Source organism: Cryptomeria japonica, chromosome 6 (genome assembly GCF_030272615.1).
Source record: "Cryptomeria japonica chromosome 6, Sugi_1.0, whole genome shotgun sequence".
Taxonomy (NCBI): Eukaryota; Viridiplantae; Streptophyta; class Pinopsida; order Cupressales; family Cupressaceae; genus Cryptomeria; species Cryptomeria japonica.
In genome coordinates, this window is record NC_081410.1 from 209,165,089 (window position 1) to 209,192,609 (window position 27,521).

Genomic DNA, 27,521 nt, shown 5'->3' on the forward strand with positions numbered 1-27,521 from the left:
AGAAAAATCACTTGTGGATCACTAAACCATGAACTACTTGAATTGAAGAAACACATCAACATCCCAAATATTCCTCCAAATCCATAGATCAAGATATTACAATGTGAAGCAATGCCGATCAAATTACAGACACTTTGTTACCACTCAACAACTAAAAAACTAGTCACAACACAGATAACCATAACTCACTCAAATATTCATGTGGACCACTGAAAATTATACTAAATCATCTATACACAATCTTCTACTAACCCTTTAATCCACAAACTTTGATCATCAACATGTTAAACAAATAAACTCACTGACCTTCACTGCAACACTGTCACAGACAGATAAATATGTTGACATCAATGACAACACATCTCGTGTATATCATTAAAGCACATATTTACACCAATCTCCTCAAACATCCAACAATATCCCCCTTTGGCATTGATGGCAACATATGATGTGAAAAGAAATCAATGACAAAGAAATCAACAACTCTCTCAAATAAATCTCCCTCATATAAATATTCTCTCCCCCTTAGATTATACATAGTTTTTCACTTGAATCTCTCCCCCTTTGACATCAATGACAAAAACATATATTTATAATAAAAGCACAAAACTAACTCACAAAACTGACTCACTGACACTCCCCTTGGGTAACAGCCTCCACTCATCAACTTGGATCACAAGATATGACTGTGAAATGCATCGGACTGATGCATACCAATGCATCTTAGCTCTGATCGGGAGGGGTAATCACCCCTAGCTCCCCTCTGAGATACTCAAAAGTATTTTTAGGCAAAGGCTTCATGAAAATGTCTGCAATCTATTCCTTTATAGGCACATACTCCAACCTAACTTCCTTCTCATTTACCTTGTCCCTCAAAAAGTGAAACTTGATTGATATATGCTTAGTCTTAGAATGCAACACCGGATTCTTAGAAATGTTAATTGCACTTGAATTGTCAGAGTAGATAGAAATAGGTTCATCATACACTACTCGGATATCCTTCAACCTTTGCTTCATCCCCACAACCTGAGTACAATTGTTAGCAGTCGCAATATATTCTACCTCTGCAGTAGATAAAGAAATTGAATTTTTTTTTTTACTCAACCATGAAACCAACCTTTTACCCAAGAAAAATGCATCGCCACTAGTACTTTTCCAGTCATCAACATCTCATGCCCAATCAACATCAGTAAAGGAACTCAAAGTAAAATCATCATTTTTAGTATACCATAAACCAAAATCAACAATTCCTTTCAGATATCTAAGATTCTTTTAGCAGCTACAACATGAGATTCCTTAGGATCAGCATGAAATCTAGTAACAAGACAAACTAGATTCATGATATCTGGTCTAGTCTGAGTCAAATATAACAATCCACCAATCATATATCTATATTTGGTCTGATTTTCTTTAGGAGAATCATCATCCTTAGTCAACTTATATCTGGTCGCCATAGGAGTTCCAAGTGGCTTTGTATCACCAAACCAAACCTGTTCGACAATTCCTTCACATACTTGGACTATGATATAAAAATTCCTTTTTTTGACTGAGTAATTTGCAATCCTAGAAGAAATTTCATTTCTCCAATCATTAACATCTCAAACTCACTTTGCATCTCATTAGAAATTTCTTTGCACAAACTATCATTTCCTCCAAAAATAATGTCATCAATAAAAACTTCAACAATCAGAATGTTATCATGATCAATCTTGAAATACAGATTACTATCAGCAATACCTTTGTTAAATCCAAGCTTCAGCAGATACCTATCCAATATGGCATAACATGCTCTTGGTGCTTGCTTCAATCCATACAATGCTTTCTTCAATTGGCACACCATATCCCTTTGATCTATCAACTGAAATCCATCTGGTTGCTCTATGTACACTTCTTCTTCCAATTCTCCATTCAGGAATGCGGACTTGACATCCATCTGATGCACCTTGAAATCATTGTAAGCAGCATAAGCAAAAAATAGTCTAACAGCTTCAATCCTTGCCACCGGAGCAAAAGCCTCCTCAAAATCAACACCTTCCATTTGAGAATATCCTTTATGAACAAGTCTAGATTTGTTCCTAACAACTTCACCTTGCTCATTCAATTTATTCTAAAAGACTCATTTAATTCCTATTACATTTTTATCTTTAGATCTAGGAACAAGAATCCATGTATATTTATTTTCAATATGATTCAATTCTTCTTCCATCACTTTTACCCAATGTCCATCTTTACAAGCTTCATTCACATCTTTAGGTTCAATCTTAGAAATCAAACAATACTCAACTTGATCTTTTGTAATTCTTCTCCTAGTCTGAACACCTTTATTTCTATCTCCTATAATCTTATTTTAAGAATGATTCAACCTTACATACTTAGGAGTCTTAAGATTTTCTTAATTTTCAGACTCTTCAGCTCTCTCATTTGCACTTGCACTAGTTCCTTCACCTTGATTTACTAGATTCACCAGAATGATTTGAACTTGATTCTGGGTCTGTGGTTGCTTCCCTTAGTTTGGACTATCACTCTGATCATTTGAATCAAAACTGCAAGATTTGATATGTCTCTCATTTCTTTCATCAACTTGGACATTAGCACTCTTAACTAGCTTTTTCAATCTCTTGTTATAACACCGGTAGGCCTTGCTTTTGTTAGAATAACCAAGAAATATCCCTTCGTCACATCTAGCATCAAACTTCCCTAAATCTTCATCTCTTCTGATATAGCATTTACTTCCAAAAATTTTGAAATATTTAACAATAGGAGCATGACCAAACCATAATTCATAAGGAGTCTTACCAATATGACCTTTGATATGCACCCAATTAAGAATGTAAATAGTAGTACTCGTAGCTTCTCTCCAATAAACATGCGGAACATTTTCTTGCAACATCATAGTCCTACCAGCTTCCTGAATGGTTCTATTCGTCCTTTCCACTGCACCATTTTGTTGAGGGTTTCTTGGAGCAGACAACTATCTTCTTATCCCATGCTCTTCACAGTATGCGTTAAACTCATCGAAAATGAATTCTCCACCTCTGTTAGATCTCAGACACTTCATCTTCAAACATGTCTCAGTCTCAACGATAGCTTTGAAAATCTTGAACTTTTCCAAAGCTTCATATTTCTCCCTTAAGAAAGTAACCCACATCATCCTTGAATAATCATCAATCAACAACATGAAATATCTATCTCCTTGCAATATTCTGGCTCTAGAAGGTCCACACAAATCAGTATGCACAAGATCTAACAATCCATTAGAAAAATGCTTCTTACTTTTGAAAGATATTCTGGTTTGTTTCCCCAACTGACATTCTTTGCACATAGGGTAAGCAAGTTTTATCAACTTGGGAAGATCTCTCACGGCCTGAGTAGAACTTATCTTAACAATTATCAAAATTCACATGGCACATCCTCCTATGCCACAACTGAATTTCATCAACTTGATCAATTAGACATCTTTTACCGAAGCTATTCAAGTGAAAGATATTACCTTTAGTCTTTGTACTTGATGCAATCTCTATTCTAGAGCTACCCAAAATTCTACCCTTGACATTCTTGAACTAAAGATCATAGCCCTTGTCAACCATTTGTCCAACACTCAAAAGATTATTCTTTAAGCCTTCCACAGATAAGACATCATTAGTATTGTGCTTACCATCAAGAGAAATAGAACCTTTCCCACAGATTATACCAGCTTTGTCATCTCCAAATTTCACAAGTCCACCTTCATACTTTTCCAAGCTCACAAACTTACTCTTGTCACATGTCATATGATGAGAGCATCCATTGTCTATCACCCATTTATCTTTCTCTTCAACCTGTGCAACCAAAGCTATTGGATCATTTTCTTTGATAGCAATAAACACTCATTCATTATCACTTGTATTTCCCTTATCCGATTCATCATCTGAAACACCTTCATCAGCAGCATAATAGCATCTCTTCTTAAATTTAGGCTTGTAAGTTTTCTTAGGAACTCTTTCCAGACATCTTGAGGCAAAGTGTCTTATCTTATTACATGAAAAATATTTAAGAGGCAACTTTCCTTCATATTTACCGGCTCCTTTAGATAAACTCTTTGCAATTAGTGCTTCAAGTTCCTCAAGATCTTTCTCTTCCTCTTCCATTTCCCTCATCTCTTTCTCATATCTTGACATCTTCCTAGAAGAACTTTCTCCCAAATCATGTCTTTGTTTATCCTTTCCAGAAATAGTGGCTTTGAATGCAAATTCTACTTTAGGAAGGGAGTCACCAAACTCACTTAATTCAAAGGTTGATAGTTTACCAATTAATATGTCTCTAATCACATATGTCATAGTCGAGATCTCCTCAATAGCAACAACTTTGTGTTTGTAGGATGCAAGCAAGGATCTGAGCACTTTAACAACAATCTATGATTCTTCCAACTTTCCATCGACACATCTGATATTGCACACTAGTTCATTCATTTTCTACATAAAAGAATTAATGTTCTCATCTTTGCCCATCCTCAACATCTCATACTTTCCCTTTAAGCTCTACAACTTAGCAATGTTCACATAGTTGTCTCCTTCATACAAAGTTTCCAACTTCTTCCAGATCTCATGAGCAGTCTGCAATTCCATAATTTTAGTCATCGCGGAATCTATCAAGGTATTCAACAATGCTTCCTTAGCCCTAATATTACATTCACCTTCCTTTATCTCATCCAGAGTAGAAGGTCCATTTGCAAGAATAGTATACTTGTTCTTTGTAAATAGTCCAGTAAGGTTCGCCAATGCATCTCAGATGGCGTTCCATGCAGCTCTTCCAAAGAGAGTAGTTAGTTCCATCAAATCTCGGACTATCCTTCTTGTAATACATCATCCCAGATCACCTCAAGTAGTTAAGCTTCTTCGGAGGAACCCGCTCTGATACAAATTAATGAAATAGGACTGATTCTGGGCAGACAACTGAGAGGGGGGGTGAATCAGTTGTCTCACAAACTTGCACAAATTAAACTTATTCTCAGATCTTATTATCAAGCATGAAAGCATAAATCAACAACACAACATGAACAACCTGATTCAAACCCTATTGTCTTGGATAGCAGGAATGTTGCTCAGAATACCACAGAGGAAGTTAACCCTATGTCTGTGAGCTTTGCGCAGGGTAGGGAAACGATGGACTCCATTTTGAATGCTGCCAGAAATAGCACTTTGGAATTTTTCAATTTCCAAAAATGGGTCATTGAAAATATCTACAGTATTCAGAACAAATAGAGAGATTTGGATTATAAGATTCAGAATTTGATTAAGGATACCAATAGTGGGAAAGAGGATGCAGAGGTGGACACCAGTGAGGCAGATGATGAAATTGAAATGCAAGACTGGCCGAAAAAAGGAATGATTAAGGGAGACTTGAAGCATCTTGAAGATGTGATCAGAATCGTCAAAGATAAGGTTGAGGTTGATAATGATATTATTATCAACCGGATTACTAAAACTGAGAAGGCCTTGAAGAAATTTATGAATCACAACCTTGAGGTTTTGAAGGTCTCGTCTCAAAATATGAACGCCCTGGTTGATTGTCTGGAGAAGAATCAACAAAACAAAGAGATGTTGATCATTGACGATATGCCGACCTCCAGCTCTGCTCCGCAATCCTCCAGACGAAGAACAAGGCAAACTACCAGTGATTTGGAGATGAAGACTAAAGACATCCATCAGAAGCAGGAGAACAAAAACCTGAGAGAAGCTGCTAAGGCTATGATGATGTTGGTTAAGGACGCGGAAGAGTCTATAAAAGTTTTTATCTAAAATGTAATACTGATCTTTGTTTGTCAGTATCTCGCTGGCTTTTTGTTGTCCTTTTCCCTAGCTTTTTTTTTTTTTGTTGGTCTTTTGCAACTTTTCTTTCTATGTATTGTTCTCTCTAGCTTCTTTCTTGCTTATCTTTACATTATGTAAGTGGGTTTCGAGTCCCTTAAAACCTGATTTTCCTTAATCAAAAACAACACAACATGAACACACATAATACCAAGATTTTTGACGTGGAAAACTCGGTCAAAGGAAAAACTATGGTGGGAACCTACCCACAATATGATGATACTCTATTAGAAGTATTTGAAATATTACAATGGAGAATGCACATTGCCTAGAGCTCGTTGTTCAAAAACAACAAAGAGCTACAACCCAAGGAAGACTCATTGTCTTACAAACAAATTCAGATCACATCCAGAAGATCATGAACTAATAGAATAGCATCTCCTAATGCATGGTTATAGTTTCGGTTAAGCACTTCTTCTTCTTCAATCTTCTCTACCTCTGAAAGATTAATACATTATTCGCTCGTGCATTTGATTCTCATCCATACACATCACCCTCCATATTGCACTCCGCACACAATTACAAAAGATATTACATATATTTATACATGACATAAACTCTTATGAAGGTCGGCTCAACTCTAATCAGCTAATTACAAAATATAACCATACACGCTACAAAATCATATGCGACCAAGTGATGTCAGCTAAGACATAGCACTAACCCATATCACACGCCTCAAATATGAAACACATCCAAGAATTATGCATTGAACATCCGCAACAGGGTACAAGCATCCGGACAACCAAAACAATGAAGAACACCAACACATCAAAGAAAATCATCAATTACGTGCATAACGACCAATGAGGACCACCAACACAAAAGACACGCAATTTAGAAACATCCACAACCATCATAAATTACCTTCGCAACATCCGCAACAACTCAAATTACTAGAATCACGTCATCATTATACTGAACTTCAAGAACACTAACTACAACGACTGTCAGCCTGGAAAGATCACTTGCAGAGCACTAAACCATGAACCACTTGAATTGAAGACACATCAACATCACAAATATTCTTGTGAATCCGCAGACCAAGGTATTACAATGCGAAACAATGCAGATCAAATTACAGACACTGTTAGCACTGAACAACTGAAAATCCGACCACAACACAGGTAACCATAACTCACTCAAATCTTTATGTGAACCACTGAAAATTATACTGAATCGTCTATACACAATCTTCTACAAACCCTTTAATCTGCAATCTCTAATCATCAACATGCTGAACAAATCAACTCATTAACCTTCACTGCAACACTATCACAAATCAACGCATCAACTTTCACTGCAACACTATCACAAACAGATAAATATGTTGACATCAATGACAACACATCTCTCAAATATCATAAAAGCACATATTTGTAGCAATCTCCTCAAACATCCAACAGGTTGTTAGCCATTTTTTACATGTCTTGTAGGAGAATGAATGAAATTAGCGTTTCATTTAATTTTGAGGGAATTTGATTTTTTAAAATAAAATGACATGTGGGAGAAATTGAGATTTAATTGAGAGGACATAATTAGTTAATGTAGTAATTTGTAATAAGTATTTAATTATGGGAAGATAATAGAAATTGATTTAATTAAATAATAAAAGTTATTTAATTAAAGTATTTACATACCCTACCCCCTTCTAGGATTTGAACTTGAGACTTCTCTTTCAAGAGCACAAGTTCTCCACCATTAGGCCAACTCAAGTTGTATAGATTAATTAATAAAATTGACATTTGAAGACTTGTGACAATTTTAAGTATCTACACATCTTAATCACTTTACTATGTGTTGATTCCCAAATCAACAAATCCACTGAATCTTAAAGACTAACCACTTTCTTATACTTGATTTTACTCTAAGGTATTGCATTACAGATATTGTTCTCACAAAGTATATGCTAAGAAAACACTAACTCAAGTCTTGAACATTATAATTATAATAATTAATAGAAAAAGACAAAACTGAAAAAAAAGATTTATCAGATTTGAGATTGCCAACACATTAATTCAAATCACTGAATATTTTTTATAATACCTTACATTAATGAACCCTAACTTTAATATTATAGAACCCTCCTTACAGATCCCTAAAATAAAACCAAAATTAATGTGAATCGTTTAAAGCAATTATTTCTCTCCTTGAAAGAAGGCTATGAACTTATCACACATTAGGAAAGGTACAAAAATGAACACAAACAATCCTTATATTTGAATTATATCATGAAGTGAGTTCTGCAATAATCTTCTTATTTTGTTTGGAACATGATCTGACATGCTACACAAATTTGAATGCCTACAAATTATAACCATTGTCCATTGATTATGTAAAAAACACAGTACATGAGATGCGAACAGTTCTAAAGAGAAAGAAATAGAATATATGGAAAAGAGAAAGTTTATAGATTGAACTTCCAGCTAACACGTTTCTTCCCCAGTATCTGATTTACCACAAATATTTTTCCTTTCTTTTATTTTACTTGCAACAATAACTTTCGTCCTTTTTGCACTCGTCTCCCCGTGAAAATAGTTTTACTTGAGAAAAATATTCAGTTTGCTATATTTTATCTTTATCCCTTTGACTTTCATTTATAATTCAACTCATTTAAAATTCTGTCATAATTTATAACTTCTGAGTAAAATTACTTACACTGTTGCACATTATATTTTACCCCTTTACTGGTAAAAATACTTTTGGAAGTGCATTTATTTGTATTTGATTTCCCTTTACCTATTGGCATTTACTCAGCACCATTTGTAAAAATACTTCACTCGTGAATAAAATCATTTTACTTGCAGCTGCATAATATTTTACTAATTAAAATAATGATTCTTAATGCTCACATGAAATCATGAAATGATTCTCACTACAGCACATTTCCTTGAAGGTGAAAAATATTAGAAAACCTTGCATTTAAGTTTTCCATATTAAAAAACCTTGCAACACTTATACTCAAGCCTTCCACATTTTACTATGACCTTATTGCCTCAACACATAATACTTTTGATTTTTTCTCTACAATAGATTGCCCTTTTAATGTCCTACATGTCTCTTTCAATCTCTTGTCACATATGCACTTGATGATGAGCCATATTATAAACCCTGATTATTTTCAATATGCTCTGAACCTCATCTTTTTGTAGATTCTACAGGCATACCTATTGTTAAATCCCCACATTTTATCAAGAAATATTTCTGCTTATGTTCACCCACCAAACCTGGGTCACCCTCTTCTTATAACATGATTTTTGTTAAATGGCTCTATCAGAAAGATAACTTTCAAAGTTGTATCTTAAACAATTTAAAGAATAGCAGGCTCATTCAATGAGCCATCAAGCCTTTGGAAAATATAGTTTTATGTTTTCCAATATAAAATTCACACAAACACATCACATTTCCCATGCCTACAAGACATATACTTGGAAACAGCTATACTTCAAACAAAACAACATTTTGTGCAATTTTTTAAATTTGCAAAACACAGATTTTTGCAAAATTTTCAAGAATGAAATCTTCATGCTATGCATCCCATTCCTATTAAACCACAAAAATTCCAACGAAAAAACATTGTGTTTAACAAATCTGGAAAGTTTTTTGGAATGCCATTTTATATGAAGATTAGCCTATACCCATATACTTTACATCCAAGACTCTGCAACATCTTATCCATTTACAACGGTATATTCTGCTTGAAGTTCGCAGTAACAAACTTTGAAAGGAGAAATAATGGAGGTAAGACAGTCGATTAAATTTTGAAGACATCTTTATGTCGTGTGTCATTCCCTTTTATCGGCATTAGAAAATTCTCCTCAGACTATGCCAACGCAAAACAAGCCAAGTTACATTCAGAATGCAACTAGAAAACTCATCAAAATTGCTCGTGAGGCCATGAAGCTGAAAAGGCATGCAAAAATATGATAAGGAAGTATGATTGCCAAGCAGCTTTGCATAACTCCTTCTGAGTTGCAAGATTTTAATTACCGAAGTTGGGCTTCGAGGAAGATCTGACAAAATGCAATCTTCAAAACGCTCCAAACTCTAATAGTTTTGGGCTTTAAAAACCTGTCAAATCAAGTCATGAGGCTATGAAACTGAACAGGTGTGTTTATGTATGTCGCATGAGTATTAAGGCAAGGGGCACCTCATAACACTCAAAGGCTACAAGATATTATCAATCAAAATAAGGCATACATGCATATCAACAATGTGCAGATAGCAAAATCTTCCCAGAACCTACCAACCGAGGGCATCAAAAACTTATCAAATCTAACTCTGGGAGTGCGTATCTTAGCAAGTGTACTCACTTATGACACATGAGCATGACCACCGAGAGACTTTTCATGACAATGAACAGGTTTCAAAATATGACCCTCCAAAGTAGGTTACTCAAGCAGTTTTGATAGGGGTGTTATTTAGGGTAATGTTGCAAACTAAAGACATAATGGCACTTCAAATTGCAAACATTTGAATTGCCAACAATGTGGAGGAGGTCAAGTATTGTTTTATAAGGCATGTTTTAAATCATTATCTGGTGCAAGAATTGCAAAATGTCTGAATGTAGAGTTACTGTTTGTGTTAAAAGCCTTGAAGTGAAAGGCAAGGCATTGAAATCTTAGGCATAAAGATGTTGACCTACCAAATGCAGTTGAATAGTAATCCACCAAACTTATCTTGCCTAATTGGTCAAGAACCCTAGAAAACACATGAACCCAAGTCTAATTGATAAAACCTTTGAATGTGGCATTAAAACCTTGAAATAGAGAATTCTTGTAACTCAAAAAAAAATAAAGAAGAAATATAATTTAATTTATACTCTGCCTATTTTTATATATTGAAATTTGAAAGAACTATAATTATAAATATGTGACAAGACAACCATCATGCCAGTTTGGTTCCTCGATGACAATTATATTCATCATATAAAAACACTAGAACCTACTTACAAAACCATCGATCAGGATTGCAGAAAAATATTGTTGACATTTTTTGTCACATTGGCCTAAATTGGAGTTTCCAAGGTCAATGTTTTGATTATAAGACCTTAGGGGTTTTAAATTATATTTTGTATGACATAATGATTTCATAAAAGCCTTAGGCACCAGAAGGAAAAAGGATAAGCTCTAAACGTTGACTGTGTTCTACTCAAAGAAGAGAGAAAAGGAAAAAGTGATTATCTTGATGCCTTTTGGAAGTTTCAAACATCACTCACATAGCATAATGTCTAGGGTTTCCAGTTTGATGCATCGAAGAACTTTCTTGGCATGGTGCCAAAACAACACTTGCTTGCTTTAGTATTCTCCACATTGAGCAAACCAAGAAAAAAAAGTAGCACATTACATGAGCATTGTATGGAGTTGAAGGAATCACCTTTTCGCAACTGGCGTGGAAGTTGCATCATATTGTCCTATATGGTACATTGCAAAAGAAAAGCATAGGTTCAAGGATCTCAATTCAAATCATCTCAGCATGCCCAAACATTTATAGATGGGAGGCTTTGCTTGGTTTTGGTAATATGCATTTTGTCTCTTGAAGCATTTATCTTAGATTTGTTTAGAAGGACAAAACACAATGGTAGTCCTCATATTAGGTTAGGTTTTGTTGTATGTGGAAAAAAAAGTCTTAGATTAAATATCAAATGGTTATGTGATGAGATGTCACCTATAAATCTTTAACATGTTTGAAGAGGAATGTTTTCATGGTAAAGAAATGACAATCTTGAAGAAAGAGACCCCGTGAAGAATATGTGTCAGTGAAATGAGTTCACAAGTCTTATGAAAGTTGCATTAACACGTGATAAAAACAAGGTTAAAGTAAAATGAGTTTGAGAAGTTAGGAAATGTTAATAATCCCTTTGATTTTTTCTATCTTGTGGATATGTCGTACAAGAAAAAGATCATCTATTTTAAAGTATTTTGGATCAGCCCTATTTCAAGAGAATGTGAGGAATGATGCTTCAACTGCCCTTTTAGGATTGAACTCATTAGCTTTGATTAAGATCACACTGGCGCAAATCATTGTAAATTGAAGAGGGAGGAATTTCATGAAAAACATCAGCTTGAGCTAGGTTATGATAAAAAGAAGAGTTGTGCTAGTTGTTGATCTTTGAAGATGGGACCAAAAGGTCAAATGCATTGGTCCTCTGACAAGGATTATGTAATAATATTTCAGGTTTATATTACATAATGACAACATATTGCCTTGCAAATGTGTGCAATGTTAATTGGGAATGAAAATGGAATCTTAACAATGAAGAGCCAAACTTTAGACTTTTTGAGAGCTTGTTTTGATAGTATAACATAGGATAGGGCAGTTCCAAACAACATGAGAGATGACAATTTACAAGACAATCACCACACCAAAAGGCAAGACTTGAAGAACGAGAGTGTCTCGATCATATGAGAAGAGAGTCATCAATGGATTGTACAATTGGTGGAGAAATGTCAAATTCAAGCCTAGAGCATTAAGTATAATCTTCTTTAGTCATGTCATTAATTGTGTTGTCATCAATTATGACTAATTGGGAAAGTAGAATCAACTAAGAACTTTATTTTGTTTCGTTATTGGAAAAACTCACAAAAGATAGCCCCTCTAAAGTTTTAATACTCTTATGATATGATGTGTTACAAAGGAAAGGGCTTCATCTCTCATCCTGAAAACTAAAATTGTTCAAATCAAGAGACTGGGGAGGACAAATCTGAAGACAATGAAGGTAAAACAATAGATTTTTGCAATGACAAGAAAAATTATCTTCTAAAAAGTGAAAATGATAACTATTATTGCAAAGCACGGTATGCATGACAGACGTATGACAAAAGAGATAATATGCAAGGATACTAGATTGTCATAAAAGGCAGTCAGAAGGATAACTCGTGCACTAAGAAGCAAAGGGAATGGTATTTTTCTTGAGAAAGAGGATAGTCTAGAGGGAAAGAAAACAAAAGAATAAGCATAGAGGGAAAGAAAATAAAAGAATAAGCATAGAGGGAAAGAAAATAGAAGAATAAGCAAAGTGCTATGAAGAGTTTGAAAATTTTCAATAGAAGATTTTTATCATGTATGATAGTCATATAGTGCATAAGAAAATATTGTGGCAGTGACCTTGCTTTTTACTAGCACAAGAATAGTGAGGAAAATATTGTGGCAGTGACTTTGATTTTTACTAGCACAACAATAGTGCTCAGTCAAAGCATGCGAAGAAAGACATATAAGGAGCAATGACTAAGAAAAATAAGGGACAACTTATGATGGTCACGAGTAGTTTATGACAGTTCCAAACTCTATTTTCCATTCTCAAGATATAAGGACAATCTTCGAATCATATGATAGTGTTCAGAAAAGCAATGATAGTTAGTGAACGTGACAACCACATGCTTAATATATGATAGTTCTTTAGTAAAAGGACAATTAGAATAACAATTTGCAAGATACAAAAACTATGCAGGGTACATCAAGGATTGTAATGGTACATAGAGGACAGTTTGAGGCAAAAAGGATAGTACATAGTAAAAACTATTAAGGGCACAAACAGTGACAGTCATGAAGTCATATACACTAGAATATTGAGCAAAACAATAGATAATTCATAGCCTACAAATGACTATCATAGAACCTTTCACGAGACAAGAGTATCAGATAATAGAATAGGAAGAAGAATTACAATGAGTAGGCCATAAGAACATAAACTTGCTAGTAATCTATAGTTCTAATAAAGCACGGTGTCAAAGGAGCTCTCAAAACACAAGTAGACAGCACCAAATGATAGTTTTCTTCAAAGTCTATGACAACAATAAAGGTGATGTTTGCATAACTAAATAACAAAGAGAATATGCTATGAGTGCACAATCATAAAGGTATAGTGGACGGAGCTGATAAAGAGGAACATATACAAGGATAGAGGCAATGAAAAGAAGATGAGTGTTCATGACAATAGAGGGAAGCACTAACATGAAAATCATGCATGCAAAGTCTTCACAAACTCTATGGAACATGATTAAATCCATAACTGTATCCAAAGCTCTTGAGGGAGGACACTAAAGGCATTAGGACCTTTATCATTACTTTTAGACCCTATCAAGTGAATATCATACACAGTGACCTAGCTACATGACAGTCATAGGATGTCTTACTAGCAAACCTTACTCTTTTCGTCTCTGTCTGCCTCTGGTTCACCAGCGAACAAAGATGACGTTGAATTCAGATTTATTTAAAACAAAATATATTACTAAAAACGTAGCAATGAAAAAAACTTCTATTTTAGTGTTTCTTCAACATTGTGTTCCTTTTTTTAAGTCTTCTTAGATCAGTTTCTCTTTTAGTAGATGTCACTTGTAAAGAAAAAATCATTCGTTTTTCTTTGTGTCTTCTTAAGACCAGTTACATGTTATTTCAAAACTGTCTTCAGACTCATCAAGCGAAAAAAAAAAAATTTGTTACATTAAGCATTGTGTTCCTTTTTTAAAGTCTTGTTAGACCATTACTTTACTTGCATCTCAAACATATTCATCTAGATATCACATTCTTGACACTAAAGGAACAATCACTAACGCAACTGATTGTACCCATTTGGGAATGATTTGCTGACACTAAAGGAACAAGCACTAGTTTGGATGAAATTGTATTACCTTATTAGAGTCAATTGGGATTTTGAGGCCTAATCCAGAAGGCACACAAAGTTCAAAGATATTAACTGCATCTTGAGTGTAGAAGAGTCCATCACTACCTTCTAATTTTGTAAAACTTACCCTGTACATGGACTGAAGCGAAATTGTATCTATTCTCCCAAATTAGAGCAAATTTAATGCATCAAACAAACGTAAATATATCAATAGAAAAATATGATGCACAATTTTGAAGGAGATTTTTCAAGGCTGAGAGAGAACAGACACACGGTTAGGAAAAAACAATTATACCTTTGTCGTACACCACTAGTGCACTCAGCATCTATCTTATGCACATGAAGAGCTGAAATCGTTCTACCTGGAAGAACAACACAATGCAAAGATGTTATGTTTCAAGGTGGAGTAATTATTCCTCTGTCAGTCCCCTGGCATTGTGACCCTCGATTACACATTTCTCCCAGTGTAAAGAGGAGGATTCTCTCTTTGCAAATAGATTATTACTTAATATGTTACTTTAAATTGTTTGAAGCCTATAAACTTCTGAATTTAAACATAGAGAGAGAAAGAGAAAGAGAATCCTCTTCCTCTTCACACAATGAGGAATGGCACAATCTGCAGGGGACTGTCCGTGAAGAATGGTCATTCCTCTACCTTTAAACCCAACACCTTTGCATTCGAAATGTGAGCAAGTTGCAAAGGAAAAGGAAGAAGCTCAAAGTCTCAGTCTCAGTCTCAGGTGGTCTACTTCTTTGCACTCCTCCACCAATAATACCAATAGTAAGTCCTTTTACTCTGCTCTGTGCATTTTCTCTAACTATAATGACAACAACAACAGAGAGAGAGAAAGCTTGGGTGCCATGGAAGAGGATGAATGGATGCAATGAGCTAGGGTTAGAATGACTCCAGCAGTCCACACACCTGCCCATAGACAATATTGCTTGCATAAAAGTTCTCCCTCTAAGAGATAGGCAGAGCTCAATGCATTGCTTTGGAATTTCTCCACTTCCATTGAGGAAATGATTGAATCTATGATATTGATGGATTCAATCAATAGCATATTTCCCAAGCTTGTCTTACAAGGAGACATGTATAATTTCTGGGATGAGCCTAGAATGTAGTGTATTGCTTGTCTTATTGTAAGACCTATTCCTGTGAATTGCTTGTTGCACTTATAAGTCAACTGGTGATTTTCTTGTTGAGGAATCAAATTCACTAGAAAAGGCACCAGGCCTCAGTCCTGCAGAATTCTTACCCATTCTATTTTATGACAAGGCACTTCTACTTGTCTGACATAATGCCTCAGAGAAATGTGATAATCATGGAATAACCTAATTACAAGATATGCACAAAAAACTTTCAAACAAATGCAATTGGCATGCATAAAGCCAAACTCCACAACTTTTGTCAGTGTCAAGCCTGCCTATGTTAAAATGGGAACTCCCAAACAAGAAATGCACTTCCATCAAGTAGTGAAGGGAGGGTCATGCGCATGTGCAAGGTGGAAGTATATACAGGGTTGGTGCATTACCCTGCAAAATATGGAAGCACAGACAACGCACGTGGAGTGTTCACCCATATGCGTCAAAGAAGTGTGTCCTCTTTGAGTGCACTATATACTCAATGGATTAGTTTTTATGTTTGTTTCGATAACATTGACAACAAGATAGTGTTGTTTTGTTGTAGTTCATCAATGATAATTTTGTATTTAATTTATAAGACCAAATAATCCAATACTCACGTAACTTAGCAAAACACCATAAAAACACTTGAAACCAAAGAAAGCCATAGTGAAATCAAGCCACAAAAGAGTAGCCACAGAGGGTCATCACTCCTAGATCTACATCTCACAATGAGAGTGTTCATGGAGCAAATCCTTAAGTTCAACGATAATCAGAAATACCCACAGTGGATTTTAAAACTTCAAAAGTAGGCTTCTCGGGCTTCTTGAGAACTAAAAATGAGATCCAACCTATAGTACTAACTGTTATTTTAAACCTTAGGTATGTTAACCAGATTTATCTAATTGATTATGCCCTAGGTTGTATTCAGATTTGCAGTATTTTAGTAAACCAACATAGATTAAATTGTGCTCTAGATTGTAATCAGATTTGCAGTATTTAGTAAGCCAACATAAATCAGAAATAGCACAGAAGACAAACAAGCATACCCTTGGAAAAACTCCAAGGAGGAAAAACCCAGCATGAAAGACCCATAGGTCAGATTATATATTCTCCTCTAAAATATAAGTACAATACTTAGCTCGAATCTGATCTTCATATATCAGATCTGTCCTTGTATGCTTCAATGACTTGCATCAAAATCTACCATGTCCCTTTGGACAATTTCGCACCAAGCTGAATAAGTTCGCACCCTTCCTTAAGTTCGCACAGCAGAGCTAAATCACCTTTTGATATGATTAAACTTGATTGAAATGACTTGCAAATTGTCATTTACTAATATGCATCTTTACTCCTTTTAAGTCGGCCGCCTTATTATTTTGGCGCTAATTTTTATTTTGAAGTGTATTTAGCGTGGCATGGAGAATAAGGATGGGGTCACGTTATTTTAGGGTAGGACCCGGTCCTAAAAGGGGTTCGGATGTTGCCTTAAGGCAATCCGAACCCCTATACCCCTAGTTACAATCAACACTCCCTCTTAACTAGGGAGGAGGAGAATACATAATCTGAACCTTTTAAGTTCCATCTAGCACACAAGCATAGAATGGATCTAGCACACAAGCATAGAATTACATCTTCCACCTAGCACACAAGCATAGGATGGTTCTAGCACACAAGCATAGAAAGTGTAATACATCAGTGGGTCTTTACATTATTACAATTATCCATCTAGCACACAAGCATAGATTGGATGAAATTCATTCTTGCACACAAGCAAAGAATGATTCAAAGTGCTACCGATAGTCACTGAGATTGAAGCTCCCTCTCAATCAGGGTTTCGTTTTCCATGACACCAAGTCTATCTCTGAAGTACTCGAACTTCACTCTAGATAAGGGTTTGGTGAGGATGTCAACAATCTGTTCATCTGTGCTAATGTACTTTAGATGAATGGCGCCTCTCTGCACCATATCCCGAATGTAATGATAGTGTGTTTCCACATGTTTGGACCGATCATGAAATACAAGATTTACTGACATCTTTATACAGCTTTGATTATCACAATGAATGGTGGTAGGATCATTGACTTGACCAAATAATCCAACAAGGAGCTTACGAAGCCACACTGCTTCTCTGGATGCAACAGATGCGGCAATGTACTCAGCTTCTGCAGTGCTTAATGCTACCGAACATTGCTTTCTGCATGCCCTAGAGATCACTGCGGAGCCCAAGTTGAAGCAGATGCCTGAAGTGCTTTTCCTGTCCTTGACGCTTCCTGCCCAATCTAAATTTGAGTAGCCTTTCAGGAGGATTGAGGTATTAAGAGAATACTTCAGCCCATAACCAATCGTGCCACGTAGGCATCTTAGAATGTGCTTGGCAGCAACCAGGTGAACATGCTTAGGTGAGCTCATGAACTGACTGAGAGCATTCACAGCATAACAGATATCTGGCCTAGTATTGACTAGGTACATCAGGAAGCCAATCAACTGCCTATACTTAGAAGGATCTGCAAAATCCGAGTTAGCTGCAGAAACACTTAACTTCTTTAAGTTAGATTCCATAGGAGTACGCATAGGTTTACAATCTATCATTCTAAATCTTTTCAAAATGTCAATAGTGTATTTTCCCTGACTTAGAAAGATTTCATTAGCTCTTTGCCATACTTCTAACCCTAGGAAGTAGTGCATTAGACCTAAATCCTTCATTTCAAATTCTGAAGCTAATTCCTTTCTACATCTTATGATTAATTTATTTTCACCCGTGAGAAATAAGTCATCTACATACAAAACTAAAATAAGCATCTCATCATTATAAATTTTCAAGTAAATGTTAGCATCAGCATCATTCTTGGAAAACCCTAAACTTAGTAAGTACTTATCAATTCTTTCATACCAAGCCCGAAGAGCCTGTTTGAGCCCATATAAAGCTTTCTTCAACCTGCAAACATGAGAATCTCTTTTATGGATTACATAACCTTCTGGTTGCTCAATATAGACTTCCTCCTCAATGACACCATTAAGGAAGGTTGTCTTAACGTCCATTTGATGCAGCTCCCAACCTTTGGCTGCAACAATAGCTATTATAGACCTAATAGAGGTATATCTAGCAATAGGGGCAAAGGTTTCTTCGTAATCTATTCCTTCCTTTTGAGAAAAAACACGAGCTACAAACCTAGCTTTATATTTTTCAATACTACCATCAACATTATGTTTAATTTTAAACAACCATTTAGAGGAAACGACAGACTTACCTTTGGGTCTGGGTACGATGTCCCAGACATCATTCTTGATGATAGACCCATACTCTTCATCCATGGCTAATTTCCAAGCATGATGGGACATAGCTTCTCCGATATTGTGGGGTTCAGACTCAATTATATTGCACATCACAGAAATGTAGTTGGCATGATTTTGGACACTCTTGCTATTTCTGAAGGTTCCTCTGGGAGCAGCAAACCCTTCAGCATCTTGAATTGTATTTCTAACCCAAAGTGGTCTCTTCTTGCAGACCACAATATCCTGAGGTATATCGGTAGATTGCATGGGTTCTGATGAGTCATCCTGAACTTGCTGATCTGGAAGATCAGTAGACTCCTCCTGTAACTCAGGGTTAGCATCAACAATTGAATCTTGTTTTTCCATCACCATATCATCATTGTTGATTAATGAACCTTTAGATCTTTTGAAAGCAATATCTTCTTCAAAAGTTACATCTCTACTTACCTCAACATACCTTTGACCTGAAATGTAGATCCTGAAGGCTTTGGAAGATTCGTTGTATCCTACTAGGATGCCTTTCTTTCCAGATGGATCCAGCTTGGTTCTTTTTTCTTTAGGCACATGAACATACATAGGGCTTCCAAATATCCTTAGGTGACTGATGTCTGGTTTGATTCCTGAAAAGGCTTCTTCAGGTGTCACATTCTTTAGGACTTGATGAGGACATCTATTCTGAATATAAACTGCGGTTTTGGATGCTTCTGCCCATAGGAAAGGTTGCAAGTCCTGATCATGTATCATGGCTCTTGCAGCTTCAACAATGGTCCTGTTCTTTCTTTCAGCAACTCCATTTTGCTAAGGGTTGTAGGGAACACAGAACTCCCTCTTAATTCCTGCTTTAACACAAAAGTCATAGAAACTACTTGAGGTGTATTCACCTCCATTGTCAGACCTCAAACATTTAATTCGATTTCCTGTAGTATTTTCAACTAAAGCTTTGAATTCTTTAAATCTGTTTAGGACTTCTTCAAACTCTTTAGTTTTAAGAAAATAGATCCATGTTTTCCTAGAGAAATCATCTATGAAGATAACATAATATAGGAAACCGCTAGGAGATGCTACTGACATAGGACCACATAAATCTGAATGAATAAGCTCTAACCTTTCTGTAGCCCTACTATCGCTTTTATGAAAGGGATTCTTTACATTCTTACCCATTGCACAACCTTTACAAGCATCATCATGAGATAAATTGAGATTAGGCATACCTTTGACCATTTTACCGAGGGTGGGAAGAGCTTGAAAGTGAAGATGACCCAATCTTCTAAGCCATAGCTCGCATGATTCAGGGGTCTCATGAATGAGAGCTTGAATTGGATTAGCTGCAAGTTTATATAAACTATCACATCTATTTCCAATAATACGAGCAGATTTGAAGTTAGATTTCTTAGACCAAGCGAGTACTTTCCCTTCAGAAAATGCTATTTGCAAACCCTTATCTTCTAAAGCAAAAATGGAAATAAGATTTCTTTTAATACCAGGTACAAATAGAATATCACAGAGTTGTAAGGAAATACCAAAATCTAGTTTTAAAGAGGTAGTGCCAGAACCTTTTACCGAGTATCGAGCATCATCACCGATTACTACATGAAGATTGGTGTCTTTTTCAATCAGATTTGAGAGATGCTCACGAAATCCTGAGATGTGTCTGGAGGCACCACTGTCAAGTATCCACGTATTGCTGTCCGTAGGAACATTGCTGGAAAGAGTAGAGATAAGAAGGTAGTCTTCAATTTGTTCGGCAACTTCATTTAAGTTAGCTTCCCTTTCCTTTGGGTCATTTTGACAATCTCTGGCATAGTGACCATACTTATCACATCTGAAGCAACGAATGTGAGAGGAATCTCTTGACTTTTTCCTTGGATCATAGGAGGAGGATCTAAAATCTTTGCTTCTCTTTTCTTTCTTCCAATGACCACCTTTCCTAGATTTAGATAAGAGAACATGATTATCTTTGAGAGAGTTCTTGAATTTTCCTCTTACCTCAATTTGAGATTCCTCTTTGATGCAATCAGATTGAAGACGCTCAAAGTTGGGACGATCGGCTCTTCCACCAATGCTACGAATGAATGGTTCCCATTCATCTGAGATTTGGCAATCAAGAGTGCTTAGCTTGTCCTTTAGTTCATTGATCTTCATGAAGTAGGCTATGATTGAGTCTTCTTCTTTCATTTTCATGTGAAGAAGTTGTTGTCTTAGGGCAAGAGCCCTGTTGAGATTGTTGACTTCATAGATCCCTTCCAAGTGTTTGATCATTTCTCTGGCAGATGTAAACTTTGATATGACAGGGACAAGATGGTTCTTGACAGACTCAATTATGATCCTTCTAGCCTTGAGGGAATCTTTCTTGAACAGTTTCAGCTCTTCAGCATCTTCTGGAGGAGACAGCCTTTCTTCTTCTACAAATTTCAGTAGGTCATTTTCTTCAAGGATCAACAAAATACGAACTTTCCAAGCAGCAAAATCAATGGCTCCCTCAAGCCTATCTTCAGCCTTCAAAACTGACATCTTAAATTCGAACACAAACAACAGCTATATGCAACAATCGATCTGCTAAAATCAGAAGTTAGTGACACCTAGAGCTCTGATACCATGTTATTTTAAACCCTAGGTATGTTAACCAGATTTATCTAATTGATTATGCCCTAGGTTGTATTCAGATTTGCAGTATTTTAGTAAACCAACATAGATTAAATTGTGCTCTAGATTGTAATCAGATTTGCAATATTTAGTAAGCCAACATAAATCAGAAATAGCACAAAAGACAAACAAGCATACCCTGGGAAAACCTCCAAGGAGGAAAAACCCAGCATGAAAGACCCACAGGTCAGATTATATATTCTCCTCTAAAATATAAGTACAATACTTAGCTCGAATCTGATCTTCATATATCAGATCTGTCCTTGTATGCTTCAATGACTTGCATCAAAATCTACCATGTCCCTTTGGACAATTTCGCACCAAGCTGAATAAGTTCGCACTCTTCCTTAAGTTCGCACAGCAGAGCTAAATCACCTTTTGATGTGATTAAACTTGATTGAAATGACTTGCAAATTGTCATTTACTTATATGCATCTTTATTCCTTTTAAGTCGGCCTCCTTGTAAGTCGGCCTCCTTATTATTTTGGTGCTAATGTTTATTTTGGAGTGTATTTAGCGTGGCATGGAGAATAAGGATGGGGTCACGTTATTTTAGGGTAGGACCCGATCCTAAAAGGGGTTCGGATGTTGCCTTAAGGCAATCCGAACCCCTATACCCCTAGTTACAATCAACACTAACAACAACCATGGTTAGAGTGTCATACTTGTTCAATCCTAGCCGTCCATGTTGGTGAAGGATAATGGAAGGAGAAGGTGGGAGTATGAGATACCTATCAAAGTGGCAAGTTTATGCAATAGTTTGGCTACAAGAATCACCTTGAAAGATGCCACACACGCCACTTAATTTCCATCTCTTTTGAGTTATCCAACAATTGCCAAAAACATAGTTAGCGTTTCGTTGTTTACTAGAGTTGCCTATATTTGTTCTTCCTAGGAGTTGCTTATCTAATGTTTGGATGTGGGAAGGAAATAAAAAAATCACCTAGTTTGATCTTGCAAAATATGTAGAGGGTTATGCACAGTGGCCTCGTAATGCCAAAACTGGTGGTCTTTTCAAGATGGTTTTTGACAGTTTGTAACGTACTACCAAAGACCCTCGGAAATGTGGGTTCTCTTGTTTTGGAATTCCCATTTTTCCTCTAACAATCTGTTGCTACCAAGTTCAAACCAATCAAGTTTTAGAAAAATATTTTTCTTTAATTGGTTTAAAAAACTCGCTAGTTTCTTTGGTTACACATAACACTAAAGCAACACCAAACAAAAATGTGAACTGTTACTAGTTAAAGGAATTAAAGATTAATCAAGAGTTAATGTTGCACCCTCTGCTATAAACTAATAAGAAATCCAAGCTCTTTGTTACACATAAGTTTAATAAGCACAATTTCTTTTTGCTTAGTAAAGGCAGTCAAAAGATCAATAGTGTCCATCGATGACACTATAACATCTCCACGTTTCTAGCCACAAAAGACAAGTGCAGAAACTATTGTATATCAGGAAAATTTTCATTGCATAAGCTTAATCTACAGAGACTCGACGACTAACTTATTTGTATTAAATGTCTATTAATACATTGATGATGCGCTAGGAACCTAGTGGCTAAAGACTATTGACATATTCTCAATGAAATTTAGTCAATAAATTATTCAATTTTAAATAATAAAACCTTACAATGTGTTTCATGTTTTCTTAACACAACTTCTTCCAACAAAATATAAAAGTTGACGAAGAAAGGTTATATCGTGAAAAGTAAGAGGAAAGGGACATCATTAAGAAATCAATCAACTTATTGACAAACATTAGATTGCTTTTCAAAACCTATTAGTGAGCTCAACATTGAAATTAAAGACGGGATTTATTAATGTAAAACATTATAGTGACATTAATCATCAAAAGAATGAAATTTAAAAAATAGTTAAAACATTCAAATGTGGGATTATCACACAACAGAACAATTTAAAAGTTGACAAAGAAAGGCTATCTTGTGAAAAGTAAGAGGAAAAATCATTAAGATATCGATCAACTTATTGGCAAACATAAGATAGTTTTTCAAATCCTATTAATGAGCTTAGCATTAATATTTAATGCAGTCTATGAATGAAATAGAATCAAAGACGGGATTTATTAATATAGAACATTATAGTGACATCAATTATCAAAAGAATAAAATTTAAAAAATAGTTAAAACATTTAGATGTGGAATAATCACACAAAGCAAAGGTTTTTATGACGATTTGGTAATTCATATGAGAAATAAGAAATAATTCTGATGATTTTGCTATATTTTTCGATAAAGATAAACGTAAAGGTATAATTTTTGAAAGGGTCCAAATCTTTTTCGTAAAATAAGATTGATCTATTGATGAGGTCCAACTAACAACAAAAGAATAATAAGTATCAAATAACACTAAGACTAAAACAACATCAAACTTTCAGCACCACATCAGAAGGAGTCAATGTCAACAAACTCAGAGCACACTACCCAAAGACCATAAAAGACCAGCCACATCAAGACAATTTGACACCGGAACAAATTTGTTAACTCTATCTGACTTTGTAACCTAGAAAAAAAAATCTGATTCTAACTGATAAAATGTTAAAACTAATCAATTATTTTTAAAAACCACAATCCAAATATAACAAATTTGTGTTTATGAATAAACATTCCTAAAATTGCCTTCCAAACTCAAAAAGTGCTTAATGATATTTGGATGATGCCACTTGGATTAACAAATACTCAAAAAAAAATCGACCAAATAATGAAAAAACTGTTTTAAGTTACCTCACAATCTTGTATTGGTAATCTTTGATTAATTACAGATTGAACTAAAATGAGGCTGCATTTGGAACATGTAAAGCCAGTACTAAGTGTTTTTGCAAATAAAACATTTTCAAGTCAAAAAAATTTAAATGAAATTTTGAAAAAACTAAATAACAATTAGGACACAGTTGCCATTAGATTTGAAGTATACATAGGGGCAGGGATGCCAATCAAATTATGGTAGGCAAGTAGAAAAGGAGATAGCTATGTTATATATAAATGTAATCACCAAAAATTGTGTATACGTGGATGGGCATATGCTCCGTATTCTTATAATGAAATTTCCAGGTAATTATGTATTAAGAGGAACATTATAGAGCCCATTCCTACCATATAAATCCTTGTATTATATGAAACCATATTCATTCAGGCATTTCCTGAATGTGACTCTGCAGCCTCATCAACTGATCATTTTGTATATAAGTAGCATCGCATAACAAAAACATCTAATTAAACTGTTTTGTCAAACACACCGTGCCTCTTCTTTATATTGCTGGATTTGTCATTCACATGATGCTTTCTCCATGTCATTGCATTTTGCATACACATTGTGTGCTTCTCTATGTCACACTTTTTGCCTGCAAATTGTGCCTTCTCCATGCAACTACATTTTGCATATACATCATCTGTCTTCAATGCCCCTGCATTTTGCATACATGTGAATATATCCATTCGCCATTAAAACATCAGATTCACATCCAACTTTTAATGTTCTTGTGGATTTCCATGCCCTGTTTACGTCTTACCCATCTTACTGGCTAGAAAATTACTGGCAAAAAACAATTGGGTTCGATTTCTATACCTCATATGTCATTGATGGTTCATACGCTTCCTTAAAAAGGACCATCCTTGGCATAAGCAACAACCGCAATGATACAAGGCCATATTTTGTTGAGGGAATTTTTAAAAAGCTACAAGCTGTCATCAACATGTTGACTCTGCATACCATGCAATTGTTGCATTCCATGAGAGCAAACACCACTATCAGATTTTGTAAGATAAGTTACTTGCCTTCTCCATAGAGTTACATTTCAAATACAAGCCAAGTATGGTATTCCTGACAGGACTATCAGACTCGTACCCACACTTAATGATGTTGGCATGTATCTGCATACCCTGTTCTAGAGCTGACATTCTGGAACATGCTGTTAGAACACTCTTGAAGATGAACTCATTGAGTTGAATTCCCTTTCTGTGCAATCCAGAAAACACCATTAATGCTACTTGAGGGAGCCCACTTTTATCAAAACCTGCAATGATGATATTCCATGAAATGACATCTCGATCCTGTGCATCACTGAAAACATTCACGGCCTCGTCAATCTGCCCATTCTGTGCATAACCACCAATTATAGCATTCCATGATGCGACATCTCGTTGAGGCATCTTGTCAAACACATAGCGCGCCTTCTCCATGTCACCACATTTTGCATACATATCGATTAGCCCAGTTGCCACAAAAACATCAGACTGGTACCCACTATTGATTATGTGTTCATGAATACCCTTACCGTATTTCAGGCTTGCTAGTTTGGCACAAGCTCGGAGAACACTGGCAAAAGTAAAATGGTCAGGTTGGACACCTATTTTTTGCATTTTCAAGTAGAGTCCCAAGGCCACCTCGAAAGGTCCACCCTCTGAGTAAGCCGTAATCATAGTATTCCATGAGTACAAATCCCGTTTGGGCATTTCCTGAAAGAGGCATGCAGCCTCATCGACCTTCCCCCACTGTGCGTATCCTCCAATTATTGAATTCCACGACACAACATCTCGATGAGGCATTTTGTCAAACACATTACGTGCCTTCTCCATGTCACCCCATTTCACATACATCTCAATAAGCGCATCTGTCAAAAAAACATCACAACGAAGGCCACTTTTGATCATATCCCCATGAATTACCATACCCTGGCCCAGGCTTACAACAGCAGGAAGTATACTGGCATAAGTAAAATGATCGGGTAGAACCCCTGTTCTTCGCATTCCTAGGTACAATGCCGATGCCTCCTCAAAAGCTCCATTCTTCGCACAGGCACCAATAATGGTATTCCACGACAACACATCTCGTTGAGGTGCTACTTCAAAGATCTTCAGAGCTTCATGAACATACCCACTCAGTGCATATCCTGCAATCAATGAATTCCACACGACCACATCTCGTTGGGGTATTTGGTCAAACACTTCGCGTATTTCCTCAATTTTCCCACATTTGGCATACATGTCAATGAGAAGACCAGCAACAAAGACATCAGATTGAAACCCACTTCTTATTATTTGTCCATGGATCACCATGCCTTGTTGCAGGGCTGCCAACTGCGTACATGCCGGAATAACACTAGCAAATGTAAATTCATCAGATTGTACGTCTGTTTTCTGCATTTGGTGAAACAAACTTAGGGCTTCTTCTGCGAACCCATGTTTGACATAAGCTGAAATGAGAACTGTCCACGAGAAGGCGTTTCGTGTTGGCATTTGATTGAAAACTCTGCGAGCGCAATGCAGGCTGGGGCACGCAACATAAGCATGGAGGAGAGTTTTCCATAAGCCATCATCAAGCACAAATCCCTTCTCAATCATGTGGGCATGCACTAATTTCGCATTTGACAAATTTTTGGTCTTGAGAGCCTCCTGCAAGAGAGAAACGTACAGATGCGCAGCTACAGGTCGGTTCAGAATTTGGAGCAAAAGGAATCCATCCCTCAATCTACTAGGCGCACGCATCGCCTATAGCTGAGACCCTCTAACCTCTTTAATAAGCAACTACAACCATTTTGATCTAGACTTAAACAACAATGTTCAATGAATCTTCCGTTGGAATGAAACTCAGTGAAGCCTGAGGGCGGGAGAATTTGTTTGAAAAGGTCATAAGTTTAAATTTCATTGGGGTAAGGTGTGTATGTTTCATTTGTAATGATGTTTCGTTTGTAATGAGTTTTTCTTTTTTACAGTTAACTAATTATTAAAAAATTTAATTTCAACCAATTACAAACAAGGTTTTATTTGTGTTTTTAAAAATATTTTTATTTTCTAAAGTTATTTGTGCAATTTTTAAGTTTATATATTATAAAAAAAAAAAAAATTTATCCTGATTGGCTAATACAACTTTTGTTGTTATAAACTGATTTTTCGGAAATCTAAAACAAATAATGTTCGTGACAACCATTTAGGCCGGAATATAAGTACCAATTAATTTTTATGGTTGTTTTGAAACTACTTTCATCCCCTCTACCAA

The 27,521-nt window shown here is 35.8% G+C and overlaps 1 protein-coding gene across 1 annotated transcript; it reads right to left on the minus strand.

Annotated features, from left to right (window-relative positions):
* Positions 1–24,478: 24,478 nt before the first annotated feature.
* LOC131069827 (pentatricopeptide repeat-containing protein At2g13600) lies at positions 24,479–27,150 on the minus strand. The gene is made up of 3 exons (XM_058005396.2): positions 25,371–27,150; positions 25,092–25,227; positions 24,479–24,930 (listed from the first exon to the last, which is right to left on the minus strand). The coding sequence occupies exons 1-3, from the start codon at positions 27,008–27,010 to the stop codon at positions 24,922–24,924; spliced, it is 1,785 nt and encodes a 594-aa protein (XP_057861379.2). The 5' UTR covers positions 27,011–27,150; the 3' UTR covers positions 24,479–24,921.
* Positions 27,151–27,521: the final 371 nt, after the last annotated feature.

What these genes read in the sequence shown, in the direction of transcription:
- LOC131069827 (XM_058005396.2), bottom strand. Translation starts at nt 27,010, where the DNA reads ATGCGTGCGCCTAGTAGATTGAGGGATGGATTCCTTTTGCTCCAAATT. An exon ending in GCCAACATCATTAAGTGTGG is followed by an intron (nt 25,228 to 25,370) that starts GTACGAGTCTGA and finishes CATGGTATGCAG; the next exon opens with AGTCAACATGTTGATGACAG.